At 44.0% G+C, this 15,347-nt stretch overlaps 1 protein-coding gene across 3 annotated transcripts in view; it reads left to right on the forward strand.

The window, feature by feature from the left end:
• The window catches only part of klhl36 (kelch-like family member 36), a 128,827-nt gene that overhangs the window by 64,915 nt on the left and 48,565 nt on the right, over positions 1 to 15,347 (forward strand). For 2 of the 3 annotated variants that reach the window (XM_034175689.1, XM_034175688.1), the window contains one exon: positions 7,495 to 7,716. In XM_034175689.1, the coding sequence (XP_034031580.1) occupies positions 7,495 to 7,716 (222 nt within the window). Of the gene's footprint in view, positions 1 to 7,285; positions 7,365 to 7,494; positions 7,717 to 15,347 lie in introns of those variants that run through there. The other variant, XM_034175690.1, reaches the window with a different exon arrangement.

The following is a 15,347-nucleotide window of genomic DNA, read 5'->3' on the forward strand; positions in this document are numbered from 1 at the left end:
AACAGGGGCGCAAATGAACGGACAATGGAGGAAGTCAAATAATAACAGTTTACTGTTGTGAAGAAGCACAACCAACATGGCGAATTACAATTATAGATAAATAGTCAATTCACAAAAAAATGTGTCATGTGGGCAGGCTCGAAGATAAGAGACGTCCGTCCAAAGCAGAACCGGAGCCACACGATTTCCTCCGCCACCGAACCCCGGGAATACTGGAGCCGCCAAGTCCCGAACACCCAGGTGGCCACTGCCTCCGCTTGTTGGATCTGGTACTGCTGGCGAGGAACAAAAACAGTTAGATGTGGGTGCATGTGCACCCAACAACGCGTATGGTGGGAAAACCACCTCCACCTCTCGTCGAAAAAAGAAACAGATTATCTGCTGTCCAAACACACACAAGCAACAGATATTCCTGTCAAAGTCAGCTGAGAATGTTACCTCCTTGGTAGAGCGATATCTCGGCAAAGAAGTGGAGATAACGTCTTGCAGATATACCGCTGCGGATCAGATGATTGGTAACAGCTGTTGTAGGTGACAGCTGTCACCCCAGCTGCTCCTGTGAGGTGGCAGCGCCCTCTGGTGCCTGGAGCCCGCACTCCAGGCAGGTTGCCCTCTGGTGGTGGTGGGCCAGCAGTACCTCCTCTTCAGCGGCCCACACAACAGGACCCCCCCCTCAACGGGCGCCTCCTGGCGCCCGACCAGGCTTGTCCGGGTGGCGGCGGTAGAAATCGGCCAGGAGGGCCGGGTCCAGGATGAAGCTCCTCTTCACCCAGGAGCGTTCTTCGGGGCCGTACCCCTCCCAGTCCACCAAATACTGGAAGCCCCGGCCCATCCTTCGGACATCCAAGAGCCGGCGCACAGTCCAAGCCGGCTCGCCATCGATGATCCGGGCAGGAGGTGGTGCCGGACCCGGAGTACAGAGGGGTGAGGTGTGATGTGGCTTAATCCTGGACACATGGAAAACGGGATGGATCCGCAGTGAGGCCGGAAGCTGAAGGACTGAGGATCTTGAGGATTTTGAATGGACCGATGTACCGATCCTGCAGTTTAGGGGAGACCACTTGGAGGGGAATGTCCTTTGTTGACAACCACACTTCCTGCCCTGGCCGATACGTAGGGGCCGGGGTCCGCCGATGGTCTGCATGGGCTTTCGTCCTCATCCGGGCCCTGAGCAGAGCAGAACGGGCGGCACGCCACACCCGACGGCACTTCCGCAGGTGGGCCTGGACCGAGGGCACACCGACCTCTCCCTCAACCACCGGAAACAAAGGAGTCTGGTACCCCAGACACACCTCAAAAGGGGAGAGGCCGGTGGCTGACGACACCTGGCTGTTATGGCATACTCGATCCAGGCCAAATGGGTACTCCAGGCCGCCGGGTGCGCGGCCGTCACGCAACGCAGGGCCTGTTCCACCTCCTGATTGGCCCGTTCTGCTTGCCCGTTGGTCTGGGGATGATACCCGGATGAGAGACTTACCGTGGCCCCCAGTTCCCGGCAGAAGCTCCTCCAGACTTGCGAGGAGAACTGGGGACCGCGATCGGAGACAATGTCTGTTGGAATCCCATGCAGCCGGACGACGTGGTGGACCAGGAGGTCTGCTGTCTCCTGGGCTGTTGGGAGCTTCGGGAGGGCCACGAAGTGGGCCGCCTTGGAGAATCGGTCCAAGGGTGAGCGCCAGATCCTTGCTGAACATGTCCACAAGGTCATGGTACTCCACCGGCACTGTCCCGAGATTGGGCGGGACTCTGACCTCCTCCTTAGCCTGGGAACCGGGAGGAACCGAGGAACCTAAACATACCCGATGGCAGGTCTCGCTCCACTGAACCACTACCCCGGACGGCCAATCGATCCGGGGATTGTGTTTTAACATCCAGGGGAACCCTAGAATCACGCGGGAGGTGGCAGGAGTCACAAAAAACTCGATCTCCTCCCGGTGGTTCCCTGACACCACCAGAGTTACTGGAGGTGTCTTATGTGTGATTAAAGGGAGTAGGGAGCCATCTAGTGCCCGTACTTGCACAGGTGAAGTAAGTGCCACCAGAGGGAGCCCTGCCTCCCTGGCCCATTTGCTGTCTAGCAAATTCCCTTCAGAGCCCGTGTCCACCAGTGCTGGGGCCTGAAGGGTTAAATCCTCATAAAGGATTGTAACCGGGAGTCGTGTGGCAATATGGGTGTGTCCCACGTGAATGTCTTGGCCCACCCCTAGCCCAGTTTCTAGGGGCGGGCGTTGGTGATTAACCGCTCGGGGGCAGTCCCTCACTTGATGCTCTATCGAGCCACAAACAAAGCACGCTCCGCGGACCAGCCTCCTCTGTCTATCTGGTGGCCTAAATGTGGCCCTGCTCGTGTCCATAGCTTCATCAGCAGGGGGAACTGTAACCACACGGAGCGTAGAGGCCGTGGAGCGTGGGGAGGGCGGAGCTCGGTTGGAACCGGAAGGGAGAGGGACGGCGCGTGCCCGGCCACGCCCTTCGTCTCGTTCCCGACGGCGTTCTTCTAACCGATTGTCTAATCGTATAACCAGATCAATAAGCCCGTCTAAATCCCGCGGTTCGTCCTTAGCCACCAGGTGCTCCTTCAGGACCAACGACAGTCCGTTTACGAAGGCGGCACGGAGGGCAGTGCTATTCCAGCCGGACCTCGCCGCCGCGATGCGGAAGTCGACTGCATAAGCAGCTGCGCTCCGGCGCCCCTGTCTCATTGACAGCAGCACGGCTGAAGCGGTCTCTCCTCTATTTGGGTGATCGAACACTGTTCTGAACTCCCTCACAAACCCATCATATGTCTGAAGGAGCCGTGAATTTTGCTCCCAGAGCGCTGTAGCCCAAGCGCGTGCCTCACCGAGATATATTATAGATATATATAAGATCGAAGCATTAATTAATGGTAGGGCTTCCTTGAGCAGCCTGGTAGGAATGGGGTCTAATAGACATGTTGATGGTTTGGAGGAAGTAACTAATGAAAATAACTCAGACAGAACAATCGGAGAGAAAGAGTCTAACCAAATACCGGCATCACTGAAAGCAACCAAAGATAACGATACGTCTTTGGGATGGTTATGAGTAATTTTTTCTCTAATAGTTAAAATTTTATTAGCAAAGAAAGTCATGAAGTCATTACTAGTTAAAGTTAAAGGAATACTCGGTTCAATAGAGCTCTGACTCTTTGTCAGCCTGGCTATAGTGCTGAAAAGAAACCTGGGGTTGTTCTTATTTTCTTCAATTAGTGATGAGTAGTAAGATGTCCTAGCTTTACGGAGGGCTTTTTGTAGAGCAACAGACTCTTTTTCCAGGCTAAGTGAAGATCTTCTAAATTAGTGAGACGCCATTTCCTCTCCAACTTACGGGTTATCTGCTTTAAGCTGCGAGTTTGTGAGTTATACCGCGGAGTCAGGCACTTCTGATTTAAGGCTCTCTTTTCAGAGGAGCTACAGCATCCAAAGTTGTCTTCAATGAGGATGTAAAACTATTGACGAGATACTCTATCTCACAGAGTTTAGGTAGCTACTCTGCACTGTGTTGGTATATGGCATTAGAGAACATAAAGAAGGAATCAATTTCATTGTCTAAAACGATCACACCACATACAGTTAAGCTCAGCGCTGTTCTGGCTCCAGGCTCCGGAGAAGGCGAGCAGCACTTTCTTTGCAGTCAGCATTGTCGCCACGGATCGTGCTCGAGACCAACAATCTCGCAAAAGCGGGATTTGTATTAATTATTATGTAGTATAATCATTAAAGTGTTATTTATGTAACATATGCATTCATTTGTATAATGGCACTGTTTATCATGTTGATCAGTTTCATTTTTATGTGGATTCCAGCGCTGGTTCATTTTGGTGTATAATTTACGCCACCTCTCGACCTGGTGTATATTTTCAGCGCAGTGTACGCCAACGACCACATTGATAAATGCCAAGTAGCGCAGCCATTTTGGCGTACACCCCATATACGCTCAGATATCACCGTACGCAATGTTGATACATGAGGCCTATTGTATTTGAACGAACTCCTCCTAGGGATTTTGTCCAATGCGCTTCAAATTTCTTTCTCAGCATCCAGAGATGATACTGATCAAAAGTTATCGAAAGCTTTTCTCCATGTCGATGGGTGTGGCCGCTATGGCGCCGCCATTTTGACCCATCACCATGGAACATCAAGTCATGATAACTCCTTCATGCTTTGCCTGATTGACATGAATCTTCAAATGTGTGATGACAGTTGGCCCCTAAACACACCTGGCCCCTTTGTTTGTGCTCTGAGCGCCCCGTAGTGTATAAACAATCAACTGGTCATAATTCCTTCATGCTTTACCTGACTTGAAACTTCACATGTGTAATGCGGGTCATCCCCTTACCACACCTTGCCCATCTATTTGTACACTGAGCGCCCCCTAGTGGATGAAATATCAACATGTCATAACTCCTTCATGCGTTGTGTGATTTGCTTGAAATTTGAACTGTGGGATGAGTGGTTGCCCCTGTACGCACATGCCCACATCTGGTCACAAGGGGACGCGTTGGTCTGGGTCAGCGGTCGTACGGAACGAGGGCCCGTATATGACTGCTTGCAGTCCTAGTTATTATAATTATTATTATTATTATTATTATCATTTTTAATATACAAATTTCGGCCCTTTGCCATGCTCAAAAACTCACCAAACTTTGCAAAGTTGTCCAGCCGGATCCGAAATTCGATATTTTGGGGGTCACGTACAAGGTCGCAGGGAAATTGCGAAATAGCGCCCCCTAGAAATTTTCAAAAAAACCCTCTGCATAGGGGGTTTTTTCATCATAGCCTCACGAAATTTGGTACACATATTTACCATGCGAAGATGCACAAAAAAGTCTCTTACTCTCATGGTGAAATGTCGACAGGAAGTCAGCCATTTTTATTTTAAGTTTCGATTTTGAGGTAATTTTTGCCATTTTTGGCTATTTCCAGTACTTACATTTGAACGAACTCATCCTACGGATAGGGCAGTCACAATTATTACAATATTCGCCAATCACGATTATTTTTTATATTCGCGATTATTTTTCATATTCGTGATTACCGTGAATTATTTATTTTATCCACAAAGCATAAAACGACTCAGAATCTGACATCATTGTGCTGCAGCCTCGCTCACTCTGTTTTGCTATCATCTTAAGGCAGGACAATAACATGGAGGGTGCACTAAAACAGTCAGATTCTGTGGAGATTTTCGAGTCCAGACTTAAGACGCACTTATTTTCCCTTTCATACGGCTAGCATACTGGTACAGTTTTGTTTTGCGTTTTTTTACTCTTTTAATTCATTTTATTAGTAATTGGAGCGGGCCTCGGCCTCAACTTTACCTAAATTCTGGGTCTTTTAGCGAAGTTTAGGGGTAGTGGCCGGCGATCACCTTAGTATTTCTCTGTTTTTCTTGTTGTTTAATGCTGACAAATTATACTGTATTTCTTGTGTTTCTGATGCCTGATTCTGTTTTTTCTCTGTTTAAGGTGCAGCTCCATCCAGAGATGGGAGTTGTGTTCGTGTTGGCGACCCTCCTGGCCTGTGTGCCAATAGCATTTCTTGTATATTCGTCCGTGAATTGTTCTGTGAATTGTTCTGTAATTTATGTTTGTATCATGGCCCAAGCAGAGGGTCACCCCTTTGAGTCTGGTCTGCTTGAAGTTTCTTCCTCAGAGGGAGTTTTTCCTTACCACTGTTGCTCTGGGGCTTGGTAAGGTTAGACCTTACCTGTGTGAAGCGCTTTGAGGCAACTCTGTTGTGATTTGGCGCTATATAAATAAAAATAAATTGAAAATTGAATTGAAGCAAGAAGGGGAAAGAATTCAACCTACAAAGCTTCAACAATTAGTGTCTTCAGTTCCCAAACACTTATTGAGTGTTGTTAGAAGGAAAGGTGATGTAACACCGTGGGAAACATACCACTGTACCAGCTTTTTGGAAACCTGTTGCAGGCATCCATTTGAAAATGAGCAAATATTTGCACAAAAACAATAAAGTTTATCAGTTTGAACATTAAATATCTTGTCTTTGTGGTGTATTCAGTTGAATATAGGTTGAAGAGGATTTGAAAGTCTGTTTTTATTTACATTTCACACAACATCCCAACTTCACTGGAATTGGGGTTGTAAAACAAAAACCCAAAAAACAAACAAAAAAGCAACCGTCGACCTCAATGTTTTAAATGAAATCAAAACAAACACAATGACGTGATCGACAGTGGGTATGAGACCGAGTGCAGCCAGCCCTGCGCTCATGTCCACAGCACCTGAAGGTGCAGGGTCTCGTTGTCTTGACAACGTATGTGCACACCCAGGCCAGTCACAAACAGCTGGAACGTGTGGAAATAGTTACAGTAGTTGATAAAACATTCTTATCGCTATTGTTTCTATGAAAATGTTGCTTTTTGTCCCAGAGCTGGACGAGTCATCAGCGATACAAGGATGTTACGTTCAGCCCATTGGAGCTTTAGTTATTTATCTGTTCAGATTTCGTCAACATTCGTGCAAGACTTTGGACTTGGGAGGTTGCATGAAGTTGGATGACAGTGAAACGGAATGCTGACATTATGGGAACTATGCAAATGATGAGGAACTATCAAGACAGAAAGTAAAACAAAATCCGGATGAATTGAGGTCATCGTCGGGATTCGTTCATTTTAAGTTTGAAAATTCCGACAAAGCACCAGCTGCAGGAATGAAGCTGGATGACGGTTAAACTATGGCCTCTATAAGTCAAAGTAAGTCCACATTTCTTGTTTCGTTTTGGCTTTGGTGTCCTTTGTTAGCTCCGTGTGGCCGCGGCTTAACACTTAGATGGGCAACGGAGACATTGCACCCTCTGCTGAATGAAAGTGGTATTAGATTCTTTCCACTTCCCCTGAAATTAATTCTGGACTTTAAAAGTAAAATTTTATATTGTAAAAGTAGATTTTTTTATATAGTAAAAATAAATACTGCAATATTATGAGTAGTGTCCCCCCCCCCCCCCCCCCCCCCCCCCCGGAGATCTAACCTGGTTCCATCTACTCACCCTGTAGATCATGTATTTGCTTGCACACCTTTGTTGTTTTTGATTTATTAACATGTTGATTTGATGAATGTTTAAATCTGTCAGTACTGATGGTTGTTTGTTTGTTATTATGTCCTTCCACCAGGATCTGACAGGAACTGTGTTTCCATTTGTGACTTTGACTGTGAGGAACCTTGAGCCTGGACTGAAGCTCACACATAGACATGGGTTGGGAAGACGTGAGCAGGACCAGTACCTGGTCCAGGACTGAAGACGGCTTTTTTTTTTTTTTTTTCTTTTTTTTTAGTTTCTTGATGGAAGCCATTAAGAAACATCTAAATCATGTCTGAGAATCATGTAAAATTTTCCAGTCATACCTCATTTTTCAGTTTACCCAAATGAATGAATTAACTTTTTGTGTCGTTAATTCTTTTGAAGAAACGTACTGGAAGTCTATGAAAAATGTAAATGGATTTGTGATGTTCAGGTTTGGAGAGTAGTGGATTTCTGCTGCCAGTACCTGGAGAAGGAGGTGAGTGAGGAGAACTACCTGGACCTACAGGAGCTGGCACTCACCTACAGTCTGGAACGGCTCGACGTCTTCATCGACCGCTTCATACTAAGACGCTTCGCCACACTTTCCTTCACGCCGGCTTTCCGCCACAACATTCCTTTGGCCAAACTTATCTCCTACCTCTCGAGTGACCAGGTACCCCAAGTTCTAACCCTAACCCAGCCACAGCTGCTTCTGTGGAGTTCCTCAAACCCAAATTACTGCTGTGTTTAAAATCAAACTCCTTTCCTTCAAGTGATGATGGCTGGCATGGTTGGATTCAGAACTGAAAAGGTCAGAAGTGTCAGAGATTTAATGTTAATGTTTTTAACAGGAAGAAACCTGAAGCAGGACCAGGCTCTGTGGCGGAGCCATTTTTTTTTCATTATATCTGAAAAAATCTACACAATGCATTAATTTCAGAGAGCTGAACTTTTATTTGACCGCAGTTCATTCTCACTTTTTTCCTCTTCTCAAATTCAGGTATTTAAGGAAAACTTTAATTTCAGTTTATAGTTTATGATGAGAAATGGAACATGTCCCTAAAAATACAGATGGATTATCTGTCTGACACACACACACACACACACACACACACACACACACACACACACACACACACACACACACACACATAACCACAAATTATCAAAGCTAATGTTTTCATTATTGGATTAGCTTTTAGGATAACTTTGAAAACCATCATCGGTCCAATTATCTTCCGATAAATTTTGCTCCAAAAATTTTTAGATCACTAACATGTTTTTGTAGGTGAAGTGAATAAATCTTAATTAGTTAAAAACATTTGTTAAGTCTGATATCAAAGATTTTATCACTTACCTGTTAAATGTTTTGCAACAGATAAACAGCCCTGTTCTCTGTAAACAGAGCAGAGCTGGTTTCAGAAGAAACAGTTTTATCCTCTGTAGTCAGAGAAGAGCTGTTCACAAGATAATTGCTCTTGACACCAAACTAACTCACTGGCAATATCACCCAAGTCATCCAGAGGCAAGCACTTTTAACTTATGGTTAAAATTTAAACCAAACTAATTTTGGAAATGTTATTTAAATTAACGTCACTTCTGAAGTTTTATCAAGTGAAAACATCAGCTATATGTTTTAGTTTTAAAGTATTGCACTAATTTGGAAGTTTTTAGTGTGCTTGCTCACCCCCTGTGAGCAAGCACTTGGCTACAGTGGGAAGGAAAAACTCCCTTTTAACAGGAAGAAACCTCCAGCAGAACCAGGCTCAGGGAGGGGCAGTCTTCTGCTGGGACTGGTTGGGGCATTTGAGATGCTCTGATCAGGCTCTACACGGACAACAGCATTAAACAGAATTGGCATTAATGGAGTTTTTTTTTATCAAAACTGCTTCCAGCAGTGGGCAGGGCGCACGAAGACAGAAGTTGTTGCAAGTGTACCGGAGACAATAATGAAAGTTATTGGTTAGCTGTAGCTCCCGATAAATTTTTGGATAGTTTATCGGTTTAGCTTTATAAAAGATACCTTTTCAGTTAGCTGATTAGCTGTTATCAAAGCTAACTTTTTAGTTAGCCGTGCCCACCACTCTGTGTGTGTGTGTGTGTGTGTGTGTGTGTGTGTGTGTGTGTGTGTGTGTGTGTGTGTGTGTGTGTGTGTGTGTGCATATATATATATATATATATATATATATATATATATATAAAAGCCAAGATGATGGGTTGCATAAGTAATGGGCCTCTTTGGTATAATACCTGCAAATAATCCGTTTAATTACCAGTCTTCTTCAGACAAGTCAGGGGATGGATACATGAACATTTCCAAGTCACTGAATATGTCTTGGACTTTATTTACATCAGTTATGAAGAAATGCAAACAGTGTGACACTCTATGATAAATCTGTGTGGAGTAAACAGTTCTCAAAAACTGAGTGACTATGCAAGATGGAGAACAGTGAGAAGACACCCAGACAACCCAGAAGTTATGGGCTTCTATGGCTGTGACTGGAGAAATTGTGCACAGTGCATGTTTTGTGAGTTTTGCATCACCAGTTATACAGCTTCATGATGAAGTGCTATAGAGGAGGATTTTCTTTCACCAAAATATCAACTCTAAGCTTGAATCTCAGATGGACCTTCTGGAAAATTGTAGCTGAACTTTCAGGAAACCCGTCTTTGTCTGGTTCTGACTCTCTGAGCTCAGCGTGTTTTGTAGCTGTCGTTTTGGTGTTGGATCACGTTGCCCAAAACCATCCCACACATCATCGGCTCCTGCCTTAATCCTTCAGTGTCTGAACAAAAGCTTCAACTAAATCTGCAGCTTTTGAAATGTCAGGTGTTGAAGACTGCAGCATATCAGAGAGAAGTTTCATTTCTCCAAACACTTTAGGGATTGTAACAGGAAGCACTATGAATTCAAGATCAGTCCGTGTCAGCAGACCTTGAGCCTCAACAGGTCTGTCGCCGTTAGGTTTTTGGCCTGTCTCTTGCAGTAGTTGCTTCAGGGCAGGCAATCTATCCATGATGTGACCTAGAGCTATAAAACGACATGCCCAACGAGCGTCACGTAAATGCTGGAGCTCTTTTGGTGCACCTTCGTACATCTCTGTATAGCTAGCCATTTAGGATGGACAGCTGATCCAGATGTGAACACATGTAGTTTTTCTAGTAATTAGAAGAACTCCTCTCCCTCCAGGACGACTTTGACTGTATCTATTACAACTACATTTAGGCGTTGGGCGGTGCAGTGGATGTAAAAGGTGATTATGTTTGGACCCAGTGGCCCCTGTGAGTCATCCTCCATTGTCTTAGGACCCTTGGAGGTTTATTTTAGACCTGTTATTACTGATTAATGACGTTTGTGGTTACGTCCGGTTTTTATCATCTACGGCAGTTAGCAACTGTGAAATCTTTTCTGTCTAGGCAGCACTTTGAGACAGTGAGCCATGCTTTTATTTTGTCTTGTCTTGATTATTGTAGTTCACTTTTTGTGGGTCAATCAGTCGCTACGTTCGTGTCTGCAGTTGGTTCAAAATGCTGCTGCACGACTTTTTGAGTCAACCCATGAGCTGAGAAGGGCATTGGAAACAATACCAGAGGGTCGAAACACCAGCTACTGGTTGACCGAGCAGTACACCAGGACTCAAAGACCAGGCAGGGCAACCTGAGCACAGCCTGGATTGACAGGGGTGAGAATCACTCATCGATCTGCAGTTTCCTGACTTTTGGGATTTATTTTGTCACCTGTCGATATCATGTCCAATCTGATTGAGGGGTGATGTGATGTGTTTGTGACAGTTCTCACATTAGCCAGCGGGCGTTACTGTTACTCTGAGCACCACGGTGTGCATGAGGCTTGCCGGGTTAGGGTTAGAGTTAGAGTTAGACGAAGAGCTGCTATGCTAAACAGCTTAGCGCCTCGTCCCGCAGTTTGTTTGTGTCCATAAATGTTAATAAAGCCAGTTAATGAAACAGAGTCTGGGTAGTTCGTGACAGGGTAGGTGTAGCCTAAACAGTAAAAACCTGTAAGAACTACGTATTATGGGATGCATAATGACGGCAAGCAAAAATAGTTTAAAGTTTGGACAGTTTTTTGTGAGCAAAATGCACTGGAATGGATAAAAGACGAAAATGGCAGGTGTGTCTGAGAAATCGATAAAGATTACAAAGAAAAGTTTGCACAGACGTAACTGGACAAAGTCAGTGACAACCCGCAACCCTGATGCTGGACTGGTGTCAGGGCTGATGGAAATTAGTGCTGATTTTAAAAAAATGAATGAAGAGGGTAAGAAAAATATAAATGAACAAAGAAGATAGAAAAAATGTTTGAACATATCAACAAGGGACAGATGTGGGGCCATGTTTTTTCAGGATTCAACATAAATTACTGAATAAGAGTAAAATACCACACAGACTAAGCAGAAGTCTCTGTATGTGATTTCTTGATCCTCCTTTCAGTACTGTTGATGGTGTCAACTTGGATTTTACACTGGACAGTGTGAGTGGGTTTTGTGAACAAGATCAAGGACCTGCAGCTGGAGGCAGATGAAACTATGGTGTCATTTGATGTGACATCGTTGTTCACCTGCATCCCCACCACTGAGGCCGTCTCAGCTGTGAGGCAGAGACTGCTGGAGGATGTGTCTCTACTTGAAAGGACCAAACTCACACCACATCTGCCAACTCTTGGAGATCTGTCTTAACACCATATATTTCCTGTTTAGGGGGAATTACTACAGGCAGATCCATGGTTGTGCGATGGGGTCTCCGGTATCCCCCATTGTGGCCAATCTGTACATGGAGCGAGTGGAGAAGACAGCCTTGACGTCTTTCACGGGCATCTCTCCCAGTCACTGGTTCAGATATGTCGGTGACACATGGGTTAAAATCAAGCAACAGGAGGTTGAAGACTTTACAGAACACATCAACTCGGTGGATTCCAATATCAAGTTCACACGTGAGGATGCCAGAAACAACCATTTAGCCTTCTTGGACTGTGATGTTACGATTGGAGAGAACAGGCAGCTCCAGACAGGGGTTTACAGAAAACACACTCACACTAACCAATATCTACTCTTTGGCTCAATCCACCCCCTTGAACACAAGCTCGGGGTGATCAGGACTCTTCAACACAGAGCCCTACAGGTGCCCACAACTGCAGAGGGAAGGGCTAAAGAACAACAACTTGTCCAGAAAGCCCTCACAGAATGGTCCCTGAACAAAGTACAGAAGTCCCAGAAAACAAAGAGACCAGATAGACAGGAGACAGAGACAAGAAGGAGTGTCTCTCCCTTATTTAGCAGGAGTAGGGGAAAAACTACAGAGGATCTTCAGACAGCACAAAATCCCAGTTTACTTTAAACCGGTTAACACCTTGAGACAGAAATTAGTTCACCCTAAGGACAGGATCCCTAGTTACAGAGCAATGTAGTGTATTCTATCAGATGTCAGGAAAACTGTAACGAACACTACATACAGTAGTGTTCAGAATAATAGTAGTGCTATGTGACTAAAAAGATTAATCCAGGTTTTGAGTATATTTCTTATTGTTACATGGGAAACAAGGTACCAGTAGATTCAGTAGATTCTCACAAATCCAACAAGACCAAGCATTCATGATATGCACACTCTTAAGGCTATGAAATTGGGCTATTAGTAAAAAAAAAAAAAAAAAAAAAAAGTAGAAAAGGGGGTGTTCACAATAATACAACCCCTGGCAAAAATTATGGAATCACCGGCCTCGGAGGATGTTCTTTCAGTTGTTTAATTTTGTAGAAAAAAAGCAGATCACAGACATGACACAAAACTAAAGTCATTTCAAATGTAAAGTGGTGTGATGAGTCATATTTCAACTAAACGTGGCTAAAACAAAAGATATGTCTGTGGACTTCCGACGACAGCTCACACCAGCTCAGGCTACCTTCATTAAGGGCCAGCAGGTGGAGTCTGTGGAAACTTCTAAGTATCTGGGGACTATAATTGATCACAAGCTAAATTTTAATGTTAATTCTGACATGTTGTGTAAAAATGGTCAACAATATTTGTTCTGTCTTCGTAAATTGTCTTATTTTCAAGTGGATAAGACTATTATGATTCTTTTTTACAAATCTTGTATTGAGTCTGTTTTAACCTTTTCTATGTTGTGCTGGTATGGGAATCTCAGTCTTATGGCTAAAAATTCACTGGTTAAAATAGTGAAGGCCTGTGGAAAGGTACTGGGAGGACCACAGAGTACGTTGTCTGACCTATACCACAGACAAGTAAAGAGAAAAGCATTGAGTATACTGTCGAACTCTGCTCATCCTCTTTTTAGTGATTTTCAATATTTACCTTCTGGCTCATGGCTCAGGTTTCCCTCTGTGAAGGACAACAGATTTAAGTTCTCTTTTGTTCCTGCAGCCATTACTGTTCTAAACACAGGCCAAGGAAGGAGTTAAAACTGTGGAAGCATTTTAATGGACTGTATTTTTAATGTTTGGACTGTGTAATTGTTTGTGATGCTGCACCATGGTACTGGTGTGTGTTCTGTGTGTCATGTGCTTTTAATGTATTCTCAAGCTGCAAAACTAATTGCCCTATGGGGGACACAAATAAAGTGAAGTGATATATAACTTTCTGGCTTTAAGCAACACTATAAGAAATCAGGAAAAAAATTGTGGCAGTCAGTAACGGTTACTTTTTTAGACCAAGCGGAGGGAAAAAAATATGGAATCACTCAATTCTGAGGAACAGCTTGCAGTCTCTGAGGCATGGACTTAATTAGTGACAAACAGTACTCTTCATCAATCTGGCTCCAACTTTCTCTGATTGCTGTTGCCAAATCAGCTTTGCAGGTTGGAGCCTTGTCATGGACCATTTTCTTCAACTTCCACCAAAGATTTTCAATTGGATTAAGATCCGGACTATTTGCAGGCCATGACATTGACCCTATGTGTCTTTTTGCAAGGAATGTTTTCACAGTTTTTGCTCTATGGCAAGATGCATTATCATCTTGAAAAAAGATTTCATCATCCCCAAACATCCTTTCAATTGATGGGATAAGAAAAGTGTCCAAAATATCAACGTAAACTTGTGCATTTATTGATGATGTAATGACAGCCATCTCCCCAGTGCCTTTACCTGACATGCAGCCCCATATCATCAATGACTGTGGAAATTTACATGTTCTCTTCAGGCAGTCATCTTTATAAATCTCATTGGAACGGCACCAAACTAAAGTTCCAGCATCGTCACCTTGCCCAATGCAGATTCGAGATTCATCACTGAATATGACTTTCATCCAGTCATCCACAGTCCATGATTGCTTTTCCTTTGCCCATTGTAACCTTGTTTTTTTTCTGTTAAGGTGTTAATGATGGCTTTTGTTTAGCTTTTCTGTATGTAAATCCCATTTCCTTTAGGCGGTTTCTTACAGGTCGGTCACAGACGTTGACTCCAGTTTCCTCCCATTCGTTCCTCATTTGTTTTGTTGTGCATTTTCGATTTTTGAGACATATTGCTTTAAGTTTTCTGTCTTGACGCTTTTCCTTGGTCTACCAGTATGTTTGCCTTTAACAACCTTCCCATGTTGTTTGTATTTGGTCCAGAGTTTAAACACAGCTGACTGTGAACAACCAACATCTTTTGCAACATTGCGTGATGATTTACCCTCTTTTAAGAGTTTGATAATCCTCTCCTTTGTTTCAATTGACATCTCTCGTGTTGGAGCCATGATTCATGTCAGTCCACTTGGTGCAACAGCTCTCCAAGGTGTGATCACTCCTTTTTAGATGCAGACTAACGAGCAGATCTGATTTGATGCAGGTGTTAGTTTTGGGGATGAAAATTTACAGGGTGATTCCATAATTTATTCCTCAGAATTGAGTGAGTCCATATTTTTTTCCCTCTGCTTGGTCTAATAAAGTAACCGTTACTGACTGCCACAACTTTTTTTTTTTCTTGATTTCTTATAGTGTTTCTTAAAGCCAGAAAGTTGCCATTTGAAATGACTTTAGTTTTGTGTCATGTCTGTGATCTGCTTTTTTTCTACAAAATTAAACAACTGAATAAACATCCTCCGAGGCCGGTGATTCCATAATTTTTGCCAGGGGTTGTAGTAGTGTGGCATTCAGTCAGTGAGTTTGTCAGTTTTGTGGAACAAACAGGTGTGAATCAGGTGTCCCCTGTTTAAGGATGAAGCCAGCACCTGTTGAACATACTTTTCTCTTTGAAAGCCTGAGAAAAATGGGACGTTCAACACATTGTTCAGAAGAACAGCGAAGTTTGATTAAAAAGTTGTTTGGAGAGGGGAAAACTTGTACGCAGGTGCAA

The sequence above is a fragment of the Thalassophryne amazonica genome, chromosome 8, assembly GCF_902500255.1.
Source record: "Thalassophryne amazonica chromosome 8, fThaAma1.1, whole genome shotgun sequence".
NCBI classification, from domain to species: domain Eukaryota; kingdom Metazoa; phylum Chordata; class Actinopteri; order Batrachoidiformes; family Batrachoididae; genus Thalassophryne; species Thalassophryne amazonica.